This window comes from Sceloporus occidentalis, unplaced genomic scaffold (assembly GCF_023333645.1).
Source record: "Sceloporus occidentalis isolate IW3139 unplaced genomic scaffold, rSceOcc1.0.p SCAF_203, whole genome shotgun sequence".
NCBI classification, from domain to species: Eukaryota; Metazoa; Chordata; class Lepidosauria; order Squamata; family Phrynosomatidae; genus Sceloporus; species Sceloporus occidentalis.
The window spans coordinates 195,652-213,810 of record NW_028317183.1 but is presented as its reverse complement, the minus strand read 5'-3'; the positions used below and the strand labels follow the sequence as shown (position 1 = coordinate 213,810).

The 18,159-nt window shown below is 37.8% G+C and overlaps 1 protein-coding gene across 1 annotated transcript; it reads right to left on the bottom strand.

Moving 5' to 3' along the window:
- Window positions 1–711: 711 nt before the first annotated feature.
- On the bottom strand, window positions 712–17,459 carry RASSF6 (Ras association domain family member 6). The gene is made up of 10 exons (XM_089502453.1): window positions 17,398–17,459; window positions 10,196–10,274; window positions 8,588–8,736; window positions 7,847–7,960; window positions 7,196–7,379; window positions 6,340–6,441; window positions 3,073–3,124; window positions 2,420–2,538; window positions 2,230–2,327; window positions 712–787 (listed from the first exon to the last, which is right to left on the bottom strand). Exons 1-10 carry the CDS (start codon window positions 17,457–17,459, stop codon window positions 712–714), a joined length of 1,035 nt encoding a protein of 344 aa, XP_089358579.1.
- Window positions 17,460–18,159: the final 700 nt, after the last annotated feature.

Below are 18,159 nucleotides of genomic sequence, written 5' to 3'. Positions count from 1 at the left end.
AAAAGTAAATTGACACAACTTTAAGGGGGAATGTTGATGTGCAACTTGGATATTGCCCAACTCAACCTTTTTTTGAATAGATTAGTTGCAACTTGAGCTGACTCATTGGGTACTGTTGATTTGTTGACATAATGTCAGTCAAGTATGTCTTAGTGAAGTCATGTTTACTAATCTAATTTAATTCATTATCTTTTCATTAAAGAAGGCTGTCATATTAGAAAAAAAAAAATGATTCCAGAGACTTTGAAATAGTTTCTTTATCCAACATTAAGTTGAGATTACTGTTGCTTATGAAAAGACGCTTAAAATCAAACATTATTGCTGGGTAACGATACAACTTCATTTTCATGACAATATTAGTGTTAGTATTAATTATTAGTGCTTCAGAATTAAGATCTAAAAGGCTTATGTGATACATTAAACATTTTACAACAAATGGATTCACAAAAGAGAGACCTACACAATTGACATTGATATTACCATAGTGCATTCAAATGCTTTTATTTAAGAAGTTAATTTGGGCCTTTTTTCATACTGTGTTTTTTCATACAAGGCCGATTCATACCGTATCTATCCATTTGCCTAGTCACACTTTTCCATCCAATATGAAAACAAAAGGATTTCTTCTGGAATCCTAAATAAACATCCATGCAAATAAAGTCTATAAATATTTTGGTTGAAGTGTGCTTCACAATCTTGTATAAAATATGGTTATACTGTAGTTTCTGTCCTTTTTGTAATTTTGCTGTTAAGATACTGTAGCAATATAGACTTTTCTTTGACATACCTAAAAACAGAATACATTAAGATTAATAGTGGCAGCTTATAAGACATTGTAATTTTGCATGTATTCATACTTTGGAGCTTACAGTATAATAAAAGATGGGATACAATATGAAAACATTAGGAAAGAAGGTCCCTGCTTCACACAGCTTATAGTCTAATTTCGTCTTTTATTTAACTGTAACTATACTAGTCTTGGTTATTGAGCTTCTATGGTGTATACAATCTCTGTTCAGTTTCTCTATTTTAAAAAGGCCTTTATTTAAACATTAAATTACATAAGCCTTTGTGCAAGGGTGGCAATGGAAAGGATGGGTAAGAGTGAGCAATTCCTCTTTAGCTGAAATAATGTAAAGGACATATGCCACCAATAGTATTGTTTACTTGCAGTTCAATACATATGACCACAAGCAGTTTATAAATACAGTGATGCCTTTAAAGACAGGCCATACTGTATCTATTTGCAACATTCTGACATCTTAAGCCCTGCTAGTGTGATAGCATATGTGTATCATGTCAATTGTTTTAAAATCTGGGCATTACTGCCCCTTTTATAAATTAGGAAAAAATGCAGATGGACTTTTGTGGACTACAACTCCCATGACCTTAAACTAGAACGATAAAGAGGTGTTGTAGTCCACAAAAGCTTGTGCAACCGAGGTGTCATACTTGTTAACATAGAAAGTGACAGATAAGAACCATTCGGCCTGTTATGTATTGGTGTAGTATGCAGTTTGTTTTGCCAGTAGATGGCAGCATAATGGAAATGTGCACTTGTTCTGTAGTGTTAGGTCTCTTGTGTATATATCTTAATCTGGTGCATGTGGTTACTGAAGTAAAGAAAATAAGTTATGTTCCACTGCTTGTCTGTGTTTGTGAGCAACATCTACATAACATTCAACTACACAAAATGGCCCATCTAGCCTGCTCAGCCTCTGAATACTTTTCTTAGTCCCAGGCCTTATCTTATTTCTAGCTTAGCCTTATCCCTATCCCATGCTTGCTAAATATTCTTCACTGTATTAATCCCATTCAGTAGGGTAGTGGATGCAATAGGGTATCACTTTTAAACCTTTGCCCCTCTAACTGAACAGATATGGTACAGCATAACTCCTATCAATATACACTGAGCCAGACATTGACAGTTGTGCAGCATAACCCCTATCACTATACACTAAACCAGACATTGACATGGTATGCCTCTGCCTCTAAAACAGCCTGCCTGTGTCACGACTGTCCCTTTAGCAGCCTGCCTGCGCTACCGCTGCTCTTTTAGCAGCCTGTCTGCCCCACCGCTGCCCCTTTAGCAGCCTGCCTGCGCCACCGCTGCCCCTTTTTATCTTTTCTGTCACCATCAGTTTCTACTGTAGCCTTTAAAATGATAGATAGATAGATAAAATACACAACAATAATTCTAAATAGATTTAATTATTAAAATATACATACTTATCAATAGTTCTCTTAATTTCCCTTTCCTCTTCTTCGTTTAACCGTTTCAGAATTGATTGCAGAAGGGGTAGGCTAAATTTAATATATTGTGCTACCTGTTGAAAACATGACAATGGTAAAAATCCTCATTATATTAGACATTAAAGTGATGTGATGTCATTGCAATGATAATATTTTTTGTATGTACATCACTACTAATTTCTTCTACTTCTTTGTCCATAAGGAACATTTTCGCTATTTTTCCTGAAGGGCCTTGCAGAAGTCGTTCCCAAATTGGGCAATCTGTGCTCTTCAATTTTTTCTTTTCTGCAAACAAAGCAGGAAATATATCCAAAGAATGAATGTGACATTGGAAACAAAAATAAGACATGCACTGTAACAGCAACAATCACAATAAATGATTAATACTTATGTTTTAATTTGCTAAACTGGACTTATAATGAACTTTAAGAATGGACCCAAGTCAAAGCAAAATGCATAGAAAGTTACTTAACTCGGAAACATAGCTTCTCCAATAAACATGTGTTGGCCAGGAAACCTTTTTCAGGTCCACTGGCTAACTATAAATCAGTAAACAGTAAAAAGGATTATGTATAAGAAGCAGGAGCTTCATCCTCAATGAAATTTATTTTTTAGACATTTTCATATATTAATCTTGACAGTATTGAAATTACTTTATGGTCATTAGCAGGGGTAGGCAGCATTAGACTCTCAATAGGCACAAGTGATTTCCAGCCAATTTGCCACAAACACTGGTGTCTAATCCTGAACATTGAAACCAAGCATACCAAATCCACATTTACAATTGTAATTAAACAGTAAATGCAATGTAATACTTACCACCTGAGGCATGGATTATGTACAGTGCAAACTCATTGGGGTTATTTTCAATCTAAAAATGATTTGAAGTCTGATATTAATTGTTGTAGATTACTGGTACCAGGGATGAAGCAAAATTAGTAATGCAGCTAGATTAAAATCAGTATTTTTTGCAACCCCTTTTGAAAACAAAAGTGATGTCTTTAATACGCACTATACGGACAAAAGTATTGTGACACCAGAACATTACACAAATAGAGCTAACTGGGACATACCAAGACATTTTGGACAATGCCATGCTTCCAACTTTGTGGGAACAGTTTGGGTAGGGCCCTTTTTTATTCCAGCATGACTGTGCCCCAGTGCACAATGCAAGGTCCATAAAGACATGGTTGGATGAGATTAGTGTGGAAAAACATGACTAGCCCGCACAGAGCCCTGACCTCAACCCCATGGAACACTATTTTCAACTGGTACGTAGATCGAGAGCCAGGCCTTCTTTTCCAACATCAGTGCCTCACCTCACACATGCTCTACTAGATAAACGTGCAAAATTTTCAACAGAAATACTCAAAAATCTTGTGGAAAGCCTTGTGAAAGCTGTTAAAGCTGCAAAGAGGGGACAAACTACACATTTATGTCTATGTATTTAGAATGCATTGTCATAAAGGTCCCTGTTGGTGTAATGGTCAGGTGTCTGAATACTTATGTCCATTTAGTGTATGTGTATGTATATATATATATATATATATATATATATATATATCCATACATTGAAGGAAAACAATATTTGATCCCCTGCTGATTTTGTACGTTTGCCCACTGACAAAGACATGATCAGTCTATTTTTTTAATGGTGGGTTTTTTTGAAGAGTGAGAGACAGAATAACGCATTTCAAATACATTATGAACTGATTTGCATTTTACTCAGTGAAATAAGTATTTGATCCCCTAACAATCAGCAATATGTCTGGCTCCCAGGTCTCCTTTATACAGGTAACGAGCTGAGATTAGGAGCACTCTTTTAAAGGGAATGCTCCTAATCTCAGTTTGTTACCTGTATAAAAGACACCTCTCCACAGAAGCAATCAATCAGGTTCCAAACTCTCCACCATGGCCAAGACCAAAGCGTTGTCCAAGGATGTTGGGGACAAGATTGTAGACCTACACAAGGCTAGAATGGGCTACAAGACCATCGCCAAGCAGCTTGAGAAGGTGAGAACAGTTGGTGTGATTATTCACGAATGGAAGTAACACAAAATAACTGTCAATCTCCCTTGGTCTGGGGCTCCATGCAAGATCTCACCTCGTGGAGTTTCAATGATCATGATCAACACTGGGGAATCAGCCCAGAACTAAACTTGAGGATCTTGTCAATAATCTCAAGGCAGCTGGGACCATAGTTACCAAGAAAACAATTGGTAACACATTATGCCGTAAAGGACTGAAATCCTGCAGCGCCCGCAAGGTCCCCCTGCTCAAGAAAGCACATGTACAGGCCCATCTGAAGTTTGCCAATGAACATCTGAATGAATGAGGAGAACTGGGTGAAAGTGTTGTGGTCAGTTGAGACCAAAATCGAGCTATTTGGCATCAACTCAACTCGACGTGTTTGGAGGAGGAGGAATTCTGCCTATGACCCCTAGAACACCATCCCTACCATCAAACATGGAGTTGGAAATATTATGCTTTGGGTCGTTTTTCTGCTAAGGGGACAGGACAACTTCACCTCATCAAACACACAATGGATGGGGCCACGTGCTGTCAAATCTTGGATGAGAACATCCTTCCCTCAGCCAGGGCATTGAAAATGGGTCATGGATGGGTATTCCAGCATGACAATGACCCAAAACACACGGCCAAGGCAACAAAGGAGTGGCTCAAGAAGAAGCACATTAAGGCCCTGGAGTGGCCTAGCCAGTCTCCAGACCTTAATCCCATAGAAAATCTGTGGAGAAAACTGAAGGTTTGAGTTGCCAAATGTCAGCCTCGAAACCTTAATGACTTGGAGAGGATCTGCAAAGAGGAGTGGGGAAAAAAATCCCTCCTGAGATGTGTGCAAACCTGGTGGCCAACTATAAGAAACATCTGACCTCTGTGATTGCCAACAAGGGTTTTGCCACCAAATACTGAGTAATGTTTTACAACGGGGTCAAATACTTATTTCACTGAGTAAAATGCATATCAATTCATAACTTGAAATGCGTTATTCTGGTTTTTGTTTGTTGTTATTTTGTCGCTCACTGTTCAAATACACCTATTATTAAAATTATAGACTGACCATGTCTTTGTCAGTGGCAAACATACAAAATCAGCAGGGGATCAAATAGTTTTTTCCTTGGGCCCAGCCATCCTTACGGGCTCATATACAGCCATCCTTTTCCCCACTGAGTCTGTCAATGGCCTGGCTAACCCCTGTGTGTCAGTTGTGATTAGATGCAGGTAAACTGCATTGATAGTGAAATAAAAGTGAAGAGAAGAGATTTTATCTTCTTCCCTGAAGTGTTTTATTCCATCTTTTAATTATTTCAATTTCTGGGGACATCTCTCCTTACATCTCTCCGGCTCCTTACATCTCTCCTTACATCTCTCTGGCTCCCACATATTTCTATCCATTCCCAACCCCATAAACCACAAACCTCAGCAACTGCCACGTCAATCTATTACATTATCATACTGTGTTTCTCTGAGCTTTATGATTTACCCATTTCTATGTAGCTTGTGAGCTTGAGAGCCCTCTTTACTTAATGTATTTTTTTTCTTATTCTGTTAGTTCTAGCTTTGAATTTATGCACTGTAAGAAGCATTGCATAAATTGTTGGCATTATATAAATAAAAAAACAATTAATAATAATAATAATTATTACTATTTCTACTCTTGAAATAGTTTCACAGTTATGGCTGCGTGATCATGCTCATTTAGACAACTAAATCCATATCTGTAGCTAAATAATCTATGCCATACCCAAATAACTGTGAAATATCTACACGTTTACTAGGATGTTCAAAAAGTATCATCACAGAAAATGAAAATGATAGGTAAATAATCTATGCCATACCTAAATAACTGTGAAATATCTACACGTTTACTAGGATGCTCAAAAAGTATCATCATAGAAAATGAAAATGACAGGTAAATAATCTATGCCATACCTAAATAACTGTGAAATATCTACACGTTTACTAGGATGTTCAAAAAGTATCATCATAGAAAATGAAAATGATAGGTTTCACAACTGTTTCACAACAGAAGTTAAATTAAAGCTACATGTTACAATAAACATTTACCTTGAACTTGTGTAATAGTTGCTCAATTACTTCTTTTGTTGTCATATTGCTGTTTATCATAACTTTTGTTTCCGATCCAAAAGCTGGAGTAAAAATTGAGGTCTGCAAATAAATCCAGAAATCAGTAATGTTAATTTAAAGGACATATAAATTGGTATAAAAAAACAACTTATGCAGGTTACCGAAATACCTTTATTTTTAGGCAGTATATAATTATAAATAACGATTACTCAAAACAAACAGAGATCTTGTTAGGTACCTTTGCTACAACAGACCCTGGCAAGTCCTAATGAAATATGCACAGAAGGTTGTGGTGACTCTGGTCATGAAGCAGCCATTTGCGCTGCAAATACTCTTAGCTGTAAAATATCTGCCGTCGCATTTACCCGTTTAGGCAACAAACAAAACTTCTCTTTGTATCTCCCTCACTTTTTTTCTGTCATAAATGTATATGAAGAGGTGTACACTAAACAAAAGCAATGTAGTTTTCAATGTAAAATGTATGGGGTTTGACCAGTTAAAAGACAACAAAAATAAGTATTGTAAAAAAAAAAAAACATACACTCTTATTGCGAAACAATATAAAGTTGTATTGTTTGCAACAACCTGTGCAACAATAAGAAGCGGTTACATGGAATGTTTTATTTCACTGTTTCATCAATCCATTGTGATTTTCTTGCTGGAGAAACCCACCTGTTCCGTTCTATTAATATGTTTGCATAATGAGATAACATTTAATATTTTATTCACAATTTATTTATTACTACTGAGATTTTGAAGAAGAAATATTAGTGAAAATTGGTTTTCGACTGCATAAGAATTAGCAGTTGTATTTTATTCTACTTCAGAATCCTACCTTATAGTTGTAAAAGTGTCCATTAATGGAAAACCTATGTTGCTGTAGATGTTCTCTGTCAGGTGTGTTGGGTTTAACCCTCCTTTTTACCAGGGCAGCATCACTCATAGTTCTGTACAATGATGGTGAGTCAGGAGCATTATCATTGAAGGAAGGCTTCAGAGTGCTGCTGTCAAAATCATAACTTCTGTAGTCTTAACAAAACCAATAAATACAAAGATTATACAGATTATTCAACTAACTGAAAACGCTACATTTATTATTTACTAGTAATAATAGAAATTACTAGCAATAATGGATGACTATTTATTACTATTACCAAAAAGAACAGTCATTAAAAACTGTAGTTTTATTGTTGGACCATGTTTACACAAAAACTCAACTCTAATAAAAAAAATACCATCTAGCCCTCACAAAAAATGCACAAGGGTATTTATGATTAATAAGTTATACCTGGACAAATAAAGATGAAAAAATGACAATGCAAAGATTTTATGCGTGTGGAAAATTAGAATGGTACTTTTTAATTTTTAGTAGGGTACCTAGCACTGTGTGCTAAGTACGTTTTTGCTACATATAGCATAAGGCCAAGAAAAGGTTTTCCAGTGTTTGTTAGAGTTGCGTGTGGCCTTTTCTCACTGGAGTTTGGACACTAAGAAATAACTACCTTTGTTATCATCCATTTCTTCATCTGAATGCCGTGTTTGCTCCTCTATTTCTGTAATACGGTAAAGGTCATCAAATTCCCCCCAGCGCATCATTCCACTGAAATAACAAGTCAAATCTTTTTATAATGAAATGTTTCATCAAGCAAGCTCATTTTCTTTGAAATACCTTTTTTGTAAGGTGATAAATTCCTAGATTTGATGACGCTTAGATAAAAGTTATGGATTCTGTTTTTTGGAGAAAAGTCAGCTTTCTCGTTATTCAAAGGCTAGTTGCCTGCCACAGTGCCACTTTCTCTTCCATGGATCTCCAAACATACCAAACTTATACTCACTCTATAGCTAGGATAGGGGGTTCATGTTACTTATTCAGCCTCCTACTAGCTCTGCTCATTTTCTATCATTGGACTACAAAGAGCTCCTGATTTTAAAACTGCAGGAACTTTTCATGGCTATAGCAAAAGTGGCCTATTTACAAACCCTGGGAAATTGTGTGCGGCTGTACATCCTTGTCTGTCTAGGAACATGTTGCTACCCATGTAGGCTAAAATGTGCTAGATTTTGTGCGAATTTTGATTTCAATGTGCCAAATGTTTAGGCTACAAAGGCATGACTCACTAGTAGGAAAACATTCTACATGGAGCAATATGGCAAATACTAAATTAAAAGTTGCACATTCTCATTTTAGTTCTTGAATTTTCCTTTATAATTAATTGCTCTTTGATACCTTTTTGTCATACTGGAGCCAATAACCTCTGGCAGCTGAATCGATTCAGAGGAGAGAAATTTCTCATCTTGCATTTTGAATCTGATTGGCCGTTGAACACCCCAAAAAATCTCAATAAGTCCAGACGCAACAATTTGTCCACTTTCATCCTGAAATGAGATATGTAAACTCATGTATACCCAGCAAATTGCTGTCTTGAAAAATATAGACTTGTTATTCTGACAAAAACACTTTAACGATATTTCACTATATATCATGTGGTGAGACTAAAAATTTCTCCTGATAATCAGATATGGGTTTAAAGGTTACTGGCAAATTGTAACTACGGAGTACTTACCTTCCGTTCCCCCGAACCGCCGTTCTACTGAAGCCCCTCGTCGCCTGTAGCCGCTGGCAGGTTTCCTGAACGCAGACTGCATGAACTCTGGCTCTGTACACACGCGCACCACCGTGTGGCCTCTTATAGACACTAAACCTATGTGTTCCAAGCCTCCGTTTCATGCGGGGCGGGAAATACAATTAGTAGGTCTATTTAAACCTGGCTGTTGCACTAGCTCATTGCCTGTGATAGTGCCTTGTGCATGTTGGCTGTGCTTATTAAATACCTTACGTTGTGATTTTGGCTTCTGACCTTGGCTTGTTTTTGACGTTCCTGTCTATCTCCTGTGTTTGACCCAGCTTGTTTTTGATTATCCTGTCCTTGCCTACTCCCGACCTCGGCTCCGTGTAACGACTACTCTTTTGCCTGTTGCAACCAATATACTGCTCTGCTCCCGTACCGGTGGATGATACCAGGTTCCTGCACTGCTGGTCCTCTAGCGGGTTTGAGCTGGAGATTGCCGGGTGAGCGCTGCGCCTCTGGTTCTCCAGGTCAAGACTCGAATCCTCCGGGTCGCGGGAGCGGGGTCTTGACACGCCCCGCTCACTGCCCATTTTTCCTATAAATGGGGGTATTTCCCGCTACCGTCAGCGGGAACTCCCCCGACGTCAGCAGGAACTCCCCCGACGTCAGCAGGACCGCCCACTGACATCAGTGGGACCGCCCAACGACATCAGCGGGAACTCCCCGACGTCAGCGGGTCCGCCCGCTGATGTCAGTGTGCAGTCCTGACCGCGTCCCGCAAGGGAAGGCCCGGGTAGCCAGAGCCAAGAAGTTCCCAGCTATGCAAATATGTAATGTATCTAAAGATCTCTAGACTGTAAAATTGTTTTAACAGGGCTCTCCTCCATATCCTTTGCTTCTGTTAGTCCAAATTGTTATGTTATGCACTACTTATTATGTCCTGTTTACCTACTGTACAACACTGGGGAATATGATGGTGCTATATAAAACAATATATAATAATTAAAACGTACAATTTTGTTTTAGACCTAAATAACATAGCATGTTGGTAAAACTTTTTGGACTCTGTGATTTTCATTCCACAATTAAGCATCATTTGCCATCAGTAAAATGCAGAAAATTAAAGCTCTACTATTATTGCAATACTTTAATTCTACAGGAAATTGGTTTCCTTTCCAGTTATTACTGGATTTAATTACATAATACTTAACGCAACTTAATTATCTATTCCTAAATAAAAACTGACTGGATAATGGTGTACTCACTTGGTCGTAAGTTATATGTAAGTTCTTTTGGTCCTTAAAGTAACAGTTATACGTTTTCAATAATGAATCAAGTTGACGCCTAAAAAAGAAATAATAGTTTTAATACTCTCAATTCTAAAATGGTACGAAAAATAAACACAATAAATGCTAAGGCAACGCAGCCTTTCAACACATCAGTATCCTTTTTTTTTTTGTGTCACGCGTGTGTCAACTTTAATATGGAGGAGGTTTTGTTTTATTTTTTTGACCAGCTTTCTAGGTACACATCATTGTTCTATTTCTGGTACATCATACAGGAATCTGGTCCTATTTGTAGTAGCCAGTCAGCCACATACATTTTGTATTCATGTTTTAATTATCTTTTCCAAAGTAATTGTTTTGCATAGAGCTGCATATGGAATATTTTTCAGTACCAATTTTGTTAGGTAATCATGAAGAAACTGATGCACCAGCAGTGTTGGATTAAGATAGCACTGCAATCTAGGTTTAATACCAATGTCACGCCATCCTGCATGCATGCAAAATAAAGGAGCACAGCAAGTATTCAAAATCTTGCAATGCTGCCCATCCCAGCTCCAGCACACACCATTTGCCAATTTCCCTTAGCAGGAGTCTAATTTGTATAAAATTAATCCCATTGCATGCAGATAGAACATTTTGATCATGTACGTGCAGTATTCTAGGGTAAAAGTGCTACTTGTATCTGATACGGTTCCATTATTATGTTTGTTAATGTTGTTGTGAACTGAAACACTGGATTAGATCCAGGCTAAATCAGCGAGACAGCTCTAAGAAACCTCCTACAAGGGCCAGCTCAACATGCCAAAATATAAAATCTGAACTGTGTGGGATGAGTTCTCTAATTCCAGGTGGCTTGGTGGAGGAAAAGTCCATGTCACTGCTCCAATATACTGTGTATGACGCAATGGGAATTACCCTGAGTGCAGTGTGCAGGGTGTCAGACATTGGGGGGTCTCTGCTGGCAGAGGATTATACCTCTCTTATCTTCAAACTTCACTATGGTAGGCATGTGCAGGAAGATCTAATGAGCTGCGGTTCACTGGTGTTGTTCTTGGGGTGGATCCATCTCTCTCCCATCTTTTATGCTCACCAAACAAGTGTTAAAACAAAAAGAAGCAGAGATGAAAGGTAAAAGAGATTGCAGATGAAAAATAGGGGTGGAAGGAGAGGAAGAAGGAGACAAGCGGCCACCAAGATTTTGCATGTGCTTTTAAAGTTAAGATGCAGTGTTTATCGAGTTATTTTGTCAATCTTTACTATGTCATTGTCTATAATATAACCATTTTTGGCTAAGTAATCATTATTTATTATTTAGGAGATGTCTCTATAAAAGACATATTCTAGAATCCCAGCTGGTGCTCTTCTCACTCATATATATCTTACCTGAAACACCTGATTGAATACCACTAAGCAATCACCAATATAGTTGTCAATTTTAACTATTTGTTTACCAAAATTAGTGAGTCTCTACAATAGAATCTATGAGATGTAATATTTAAAATATATTTAAAGAGATCCCATGCCAGTTAATTTAGGTAAACAAATAATATGGTTACTGTATCACACTGTGCACACAAAGCTGAATTAGAACACAGCGCATAGGTACCACATTAGGGCCATCTAATGCATGCACCTTTAGATATAAAAAGTATGTTAGTATGCACAGACATATAATGTCTTCCCTTGAAGGGTCACATCTCACTTTGTTTTAGGCATGAGCTAATTTATTTTGTGGCTATACAAGAATTTCAATTTTTGAATGCACGTATTTAGATTTTCTTCAGAAAGAGTAAATGTGTCTGTAAGACTTTTCTTTCAGACTTTTTAGTATGTTGATAATGTTTATTTGGTTACCAATGTTTCTGTGAAGAATATCACAGATCAATAGAAAGTGCTTCCTAACACTAAGCCAGTCGTTTGTCTAAAAATACAAGCATTGTAGAGAATTCTTGATTCAACATGCCTACCACTCTTAAGCAAACTATTTTGGCAACTATATGTCCTGAAGGCAAAATTCCATTTTCTGTGAACAGCAGGACAGTTTAATGCCAGCAAACTAAACTTAATGTAGTTATCAGTTATACAAATAGTACTGAATTAGTCAACACTGGAACACCAAAGAATGGCACATTTAGAAAAGTACATAAAACAAGAATTGAAATAAATAAAGATATGGTAATCTGTTATGTTATTTGTCACACAACAGAACATTAATTATTAGTAAGGAGATAACACCATGCAGGATTAAATTATTAACATATATACAATAAAAAAGGTTATTGAATGTAATTAGTTAATCCAGGTAATCTATATTAATCTGAATTAGCAGATAGCATCATTAAAATATTAGACTAAACAGAGTTTAAAGAAGTCTACTGGACTAGTAGAAAGATACGGTGACTTGGAGGAATTTGCACAATGTGGATTAAAATGTTAGAAACAAGCACCCTAATGAGGCATCCAAAGATTGAGGTCAGAAAGTCAAGATTTCAGAATGTCAAAGGGCAAGCAGAGAAAATGCAAAATAAAGATGAACACCCTTATCACTCAAATAAGAGGTGAAGGAATCACCTTTCTATTATGTCATGTTCAGTGTTCAACTGAAGATAACTAATGTAAGATAACCAGCAACTCAGGGTATGCTATTTGGCTTTACCTCAGTAAATCCATTGATTACTATTTTTCATGATGCACAAGAGGATAACTTTAATCAGATCAACTAAGAGTTTGGTAAAGCTATCCCAATGAGGCATGGCCGGTGTCTAGGCTTATGTCCAGATTACTCTCTAGACAAACATATAGTCACATAAACAGTGAGTTTCATTTGAAAAAAAAAGAATCAAAACATGATAACCAAACATTACAATTTTGGCTTTATAGTTCTTTTTGACTGGAACATTGTTACTAGTTAGAGCTACACTACAGTACATCCCACTTGCTTGAGGGCATAGGTGGACAAAGCTAATTTGCCACAAATCCTAGATTTTTCTTTCTAACTTTCTGTCCCATTTTAAAATTACGTCCATTGAATTATTTCTTGTCTGGTTCATTATTTCTTTTTTTGTAACATAAATTTTTATTAAATTTTTTGTTAGAAAATATAAACAAAATTGTATAAATGTACAGAGGTAATGCAGTTACAATATACAAGGTATACAAATGACATAAGTAAGCTTGTTGAAATCATTCGAAAATGACAAACAGAGCAATAAAAAGATAACATAAAACAATATAAAAGAGAAAACAATTTGCACTCGTGTAAATTGCGTACACGTAAAGTCAATGATTTTTGATGGAATACAGGAGTCAAGGGAGCTGAACCGTGTTGTGTGTACTATGTAACCATATGTCCCATTTGGTGTAGAAGATAGTAGTCATATTTTGGGCAGTGGAAATCTTAAATTCGTGCCAACAATGCTTACTTAATGTAAAACCAACAGAGGGCAGCATTCTGTCCGAACATATATTAGCCATATGTGGCAGCGTGCTCATTTGCATTTATTCAAATAAAATATATTCCCATGATCCTTTCGTGTAATGGTTTAATACAAAAAACCCCCCAAAATAAATAGAAAGAAAGAGTTTGCAAGTTCGACAGAATTAATGTCTGCGAGTGCGGACATTTAACTGTTGCAGCGGGGAGACCAGCGGATCATGGGGATATATTTTATTTAAATAATTAATAAATGAAAATGAACACACTGCCACATATGGCTAATATATCTTCGGACAGAATGCTGCCCTTATTAGCTATATATATGGTAGTGAGCTCATTGGTCCCCAGCAGGAGGCGACTAATAGAGTTGCTTTAAACTACTGGCGCCAGAGCTGCTGCGGTACGCGTTAACCCCGTATTAACCCCTTAACCTGGAAAAAACGAAGAAAAAACGAATATTCGCCCGAAGATAAGACAGAAACGGGCGAATATTTGCGGAATACGAAGATTTTTTTTTTGACGAAGACGAGCACGAAGACGAACACGAAGAGCCCCCTGGTGCCCAAGTCTATTATTAATGTCACAGTTTAAAATAATATATCGACCATTAGCATCATACGTGACATCAATCAATACTTAGCTATAAGTATGCCCCTTTTTTTTTTGTATTAGGTGTAAAAAAGATATTAGGAAAGTTTTTATGTTTAACCCTAAATGTGTCGGAGTCAAGCAAGTGAGTCTCTTGTGCGCAGATTACGTCACATTGCAGGCTACGACATTCTTTCCAAAATAAATTTCGTTTAAAGGGGCTATTCAAGCCTTTCACATTTAAAGTAGATAATTTAACTACCATTGTGATAAATTAAATGATTTGAATGAGATAACGCACCTCCAAAAATAAAGTGGTATACCATCGATAACAATATTCACATAGAGACATTTCGAACGAGTTGAGTGCAATAGAAACAGGGAACATTCAACTTTAGATAACAACAATAGTGTTCTGTGAGAACAAGCCAAAACCGTTAAGTTTACAGTGGCAAATGAGGGAGTGGAGATATACGAATTTTGTAAAGACGTTAAGGCAGAGATTATAACTGACTGCCCAACCCTGAATGAGGATAAAGAGTTGTCACTAACCATAAACGGCTAAAGAATGTCCAGTCAGGAAGGAACTGGAGCATCAAGCAAAGGAGTTTGACGGAGAGACCGGGTGTGTTGGACGGGAAGTTCAAAAGATCTGTGATTCCGGAAAGTTGGATAACACGTGTCCATGTACGTCTTGAGGTGTCCTGGTTTTCAAGTAGGAGATCGGGATCTTGAGTGGGAGCGTCTGTGTCCCAATGATGAATCCACGGAGGAAGACTTTCTGACAGTGGTCCATTCTTAGTGGAGAGGGGGAGGTCTCCTCTTATGCGGCGATGTGGAAGTCTCTTGTACAGAGTCAGGGAACCATTTATTAATTAGATGAAGCGCCGCACTGGGGTGATGAAGTGCATGAGTGGCTCCATTCCTGGTTACAAGAAGTTTCACAGGAAATCCCCAACGATAAGGAATTCCTTTTTCTCTCAGAATTGCGGTGGTAGTAGAGAACGCTCTTCTTCTTTTCAAAGTAGCGGCTGACAAGTCAGCAAATAACGCTATTTTAGAGAAGCGGTCAGGTAGTGTATGAGGATTCTTGGCTGCTTTAAGTACTTCCTCTTTGTATTGGAAGAAATGGATCCTGGCCAGGACATCTCTGGGTATGTCCTTGGAGAGATGAGAAGGTTTCGGAATCCTGTGGACCCTATCAATAATCATATCTCGCTGATCCGCTTGAGGTGTAAGAATTGTAAAATAATCAATGAGAAAGTCTCTGAGATCTGAAGCTTGTACTGATTCTGGGATTCCACGGAATCTAATATTGTTTCATCTAGACCTATCCTCTAGGTCTGCTAATTTCAATTTGAGTTCAAATAAATCATCAGTCATTTCGTTTTGAGTGTCTACTAGAGCGTTGTGGGCATCAGTAAATTCCCCCATTCCCCCAAGGATACTTTCACATGCCCTTCAGTTGTCAAAGATATGAATGCGATAACATAAAGGCCTTTGTTGTGTACTACTGCCCTCCTGTGATAGTAGGTAATTTCTGTAGTGTATTTGAAAAGAACTTTTTTTTTTTTTTTTTAATACGTTTTCTTGATTATCCTGTTAGTCCCTATATCTGCCGAAAATCGGACAATAATGTGCTCAGAAACTGAAAGTTTGATCTTGTGCTAAAAAGCTGCAAATAACAGTGGTTTTATAGCAGAGATTACTGGGTGTCCTGGCCGGGAGATGTCTCAGCGTGTGGGAGCCGGTGCGTGTAAAATGGCGGAGAGCCGTTATAAAGGCGTCCCTTACCCCGCTTGTTCCCTGCTCCTTGCTGCGTGGGAGTGCCGTTTCCACGACTGGAGCTGCAGAGACGGTGCAGCCGCTTCCAGGAGACAACAGAACTTCGTCCGTGCGAAGCAACGGATGGCGGCCGTGAAGCAGGGAGAATGGGAGGTAAAATGGCGGTCGTTTGGCGCCGTTTTTTGTCGGGACCGCTGTCTTCTCCTTACTTTACCCCGTTCGTTGTGTGAGGTGTGGCCGATGTGTGCTCCAGGGCTAGCGGTGTTCCGGGACTCAGTTTGCCGGTATTTTAGCCGGTTAGTGAGCTGAGTTGTGCCGGTTTTGTCAGGGTTGTATGGAGAGGAGCTCAGCCGTGCATCCTCTCTCTTCAGCTGCAGGCCACGCCCCCCTGGTTCATTATTTCTACATAATCTGCTCAGCCCTAATTTACTAGTAACAAAGATGGCGATGGGAATGGTTCAGAAGCCCCAAACGCTTCTTTTTTTTGTAAAACCATCATCAATGTTAAAACCGGTTGCAGAGATATTTGCATTTGTAAATGTTCAACAGGTGCACATGCAAATATAAGGAACGTAAATACTTTGCATTGAAAACTATTCTTAGATGAAAATTAATTTATGGACCCATGGAAAGCTCTGCTTTAAAGCTGTGAAAGAGGATTACATGTGAGTGTATATATATATATATTGTGACAGGGAACAGGGCATTGTGGTGGATAACATGTACATTTCCCACAAAATACTGCAGTGCAATGTATTCGATAACCCCAGGGAGAATGTTTTGTTACCAGCAAAGTAATGGTAATGTTGTAGTTATGTTTGGGTCCCTGGGGTGGAGCATTTGGAGAGAAGGGAGGGCCAGTGCTCCACTCCACAGTTTACTTGCAGCAGGTGATGCAGCCAGTCCAGGAGTTCTGGTTCAGAGATTTACTCACCTGTTACCAATGAGCAGCAGGGGGCTGCTACAAAAAGGAGCCCTGTAAGTTAGTCAGGGGAGAAGCATACAAGCAGTGAGTGAGACTGCATTTTCTCCTAAACAAATCTGCTGAACGGTTCCTAAACGAAAAAGGTCTGTGCTAAATGTTTTTTTTGTTGGTAGCGGGTAAGCCGTCCAACGATAGTTAGTTTGTTTGTCAGTAAGTGCTCAGAGAGCAAGGCTTTTCTTTTTGTTTGTTTTATTTATGTTTGTTTACAGACCTTTTAATAAAAAGGACTACAATTCTAAAAATAATTCAGCCTTATGTGGTATTTCAAACCTTAAGACTGTGTGGTTACATGATCCCAGCTCACAATATATATCTATATATATAAACTGTATGTGCATTTAAGAATTAGAAGTAAATGGAGACAAGAATAAACATTAAAAGTCTTACCGAGTGATGTACTTTTTTTCACTAATACATGCAAAAGACTTGAGAGGCGAATTCTCGGCCATTCCTAGAATTTGAATGAACTATAACTCTGTAGAAAGGAATGAAATGGGTTAATTTATCTTCTGGTATTTGATAGTTCCTGCTATACTATTTGGGAACTGCATTTACTATGATCTGAAATAATCAGATAATTCAGGTGGTTCCTTTCTCAGTAATACTATCTATTGATTTCTTTCACAGAAATCAATCTTTTAACAATCACTGTATTACAAAAGCCACAAAACTAAAATAAGAAGTCTGTAACAGGGTTGAATACATGATATTACTAACGCTATCTGCATCTGCACAAGAAGCTCCCATTGTACAGCACTACAGAATATGATGGCATATTGATAAAACTATATATATTAATAAGCAGGCGGGATAACCATGTTAGCCATTACTGCAATGTTAAACAATACTTTTTTTACTATTTTGGACTTGGACTTATTATTATTATCTTTTATTTATATGATGCCAACAGTTTACGCAGCGCTAAATACAATACATATATTCAAGGGGTATCACAAGGTGAGAATTGACAGACTAAGACAAACCGATACATTAGGTGGAGAGAGCCCAGCTCGCAAGCTTACAATTTGTGGACTTCCATTTTAAGGATGAGTTTTCAAGTGTATCATTTCCTTTTTATCTGTCTGGATGAGTTAGCATTTTAAGAAGTTCCCTCTCCTTTTATGTTGATTTTTGGGGTCGATCCCACAA

Coding starts and splice junctions, on each gene's coding strand:
- RASSF6 (XM_089502453.1), bottom strand. CDS start 17,459: ATGGCCGAGAATTCGCCTCTCAAGTCTTTTGCATGTATTAGTGAAAAA. Junction 3,125..6,339: donor AACTATTACACAAGTTCAAG/GTAAATGTTTAT, acceptor AATCATTTTTAG/ATTGAAAATAACCCCAATGA. Junction 2,328..2,419: donor TAGAAGAAATTAGTAGTGAT/GTACATACAAAA, acceptor TGTTTTCAACAG/GTAGCACAATATATTAAATT.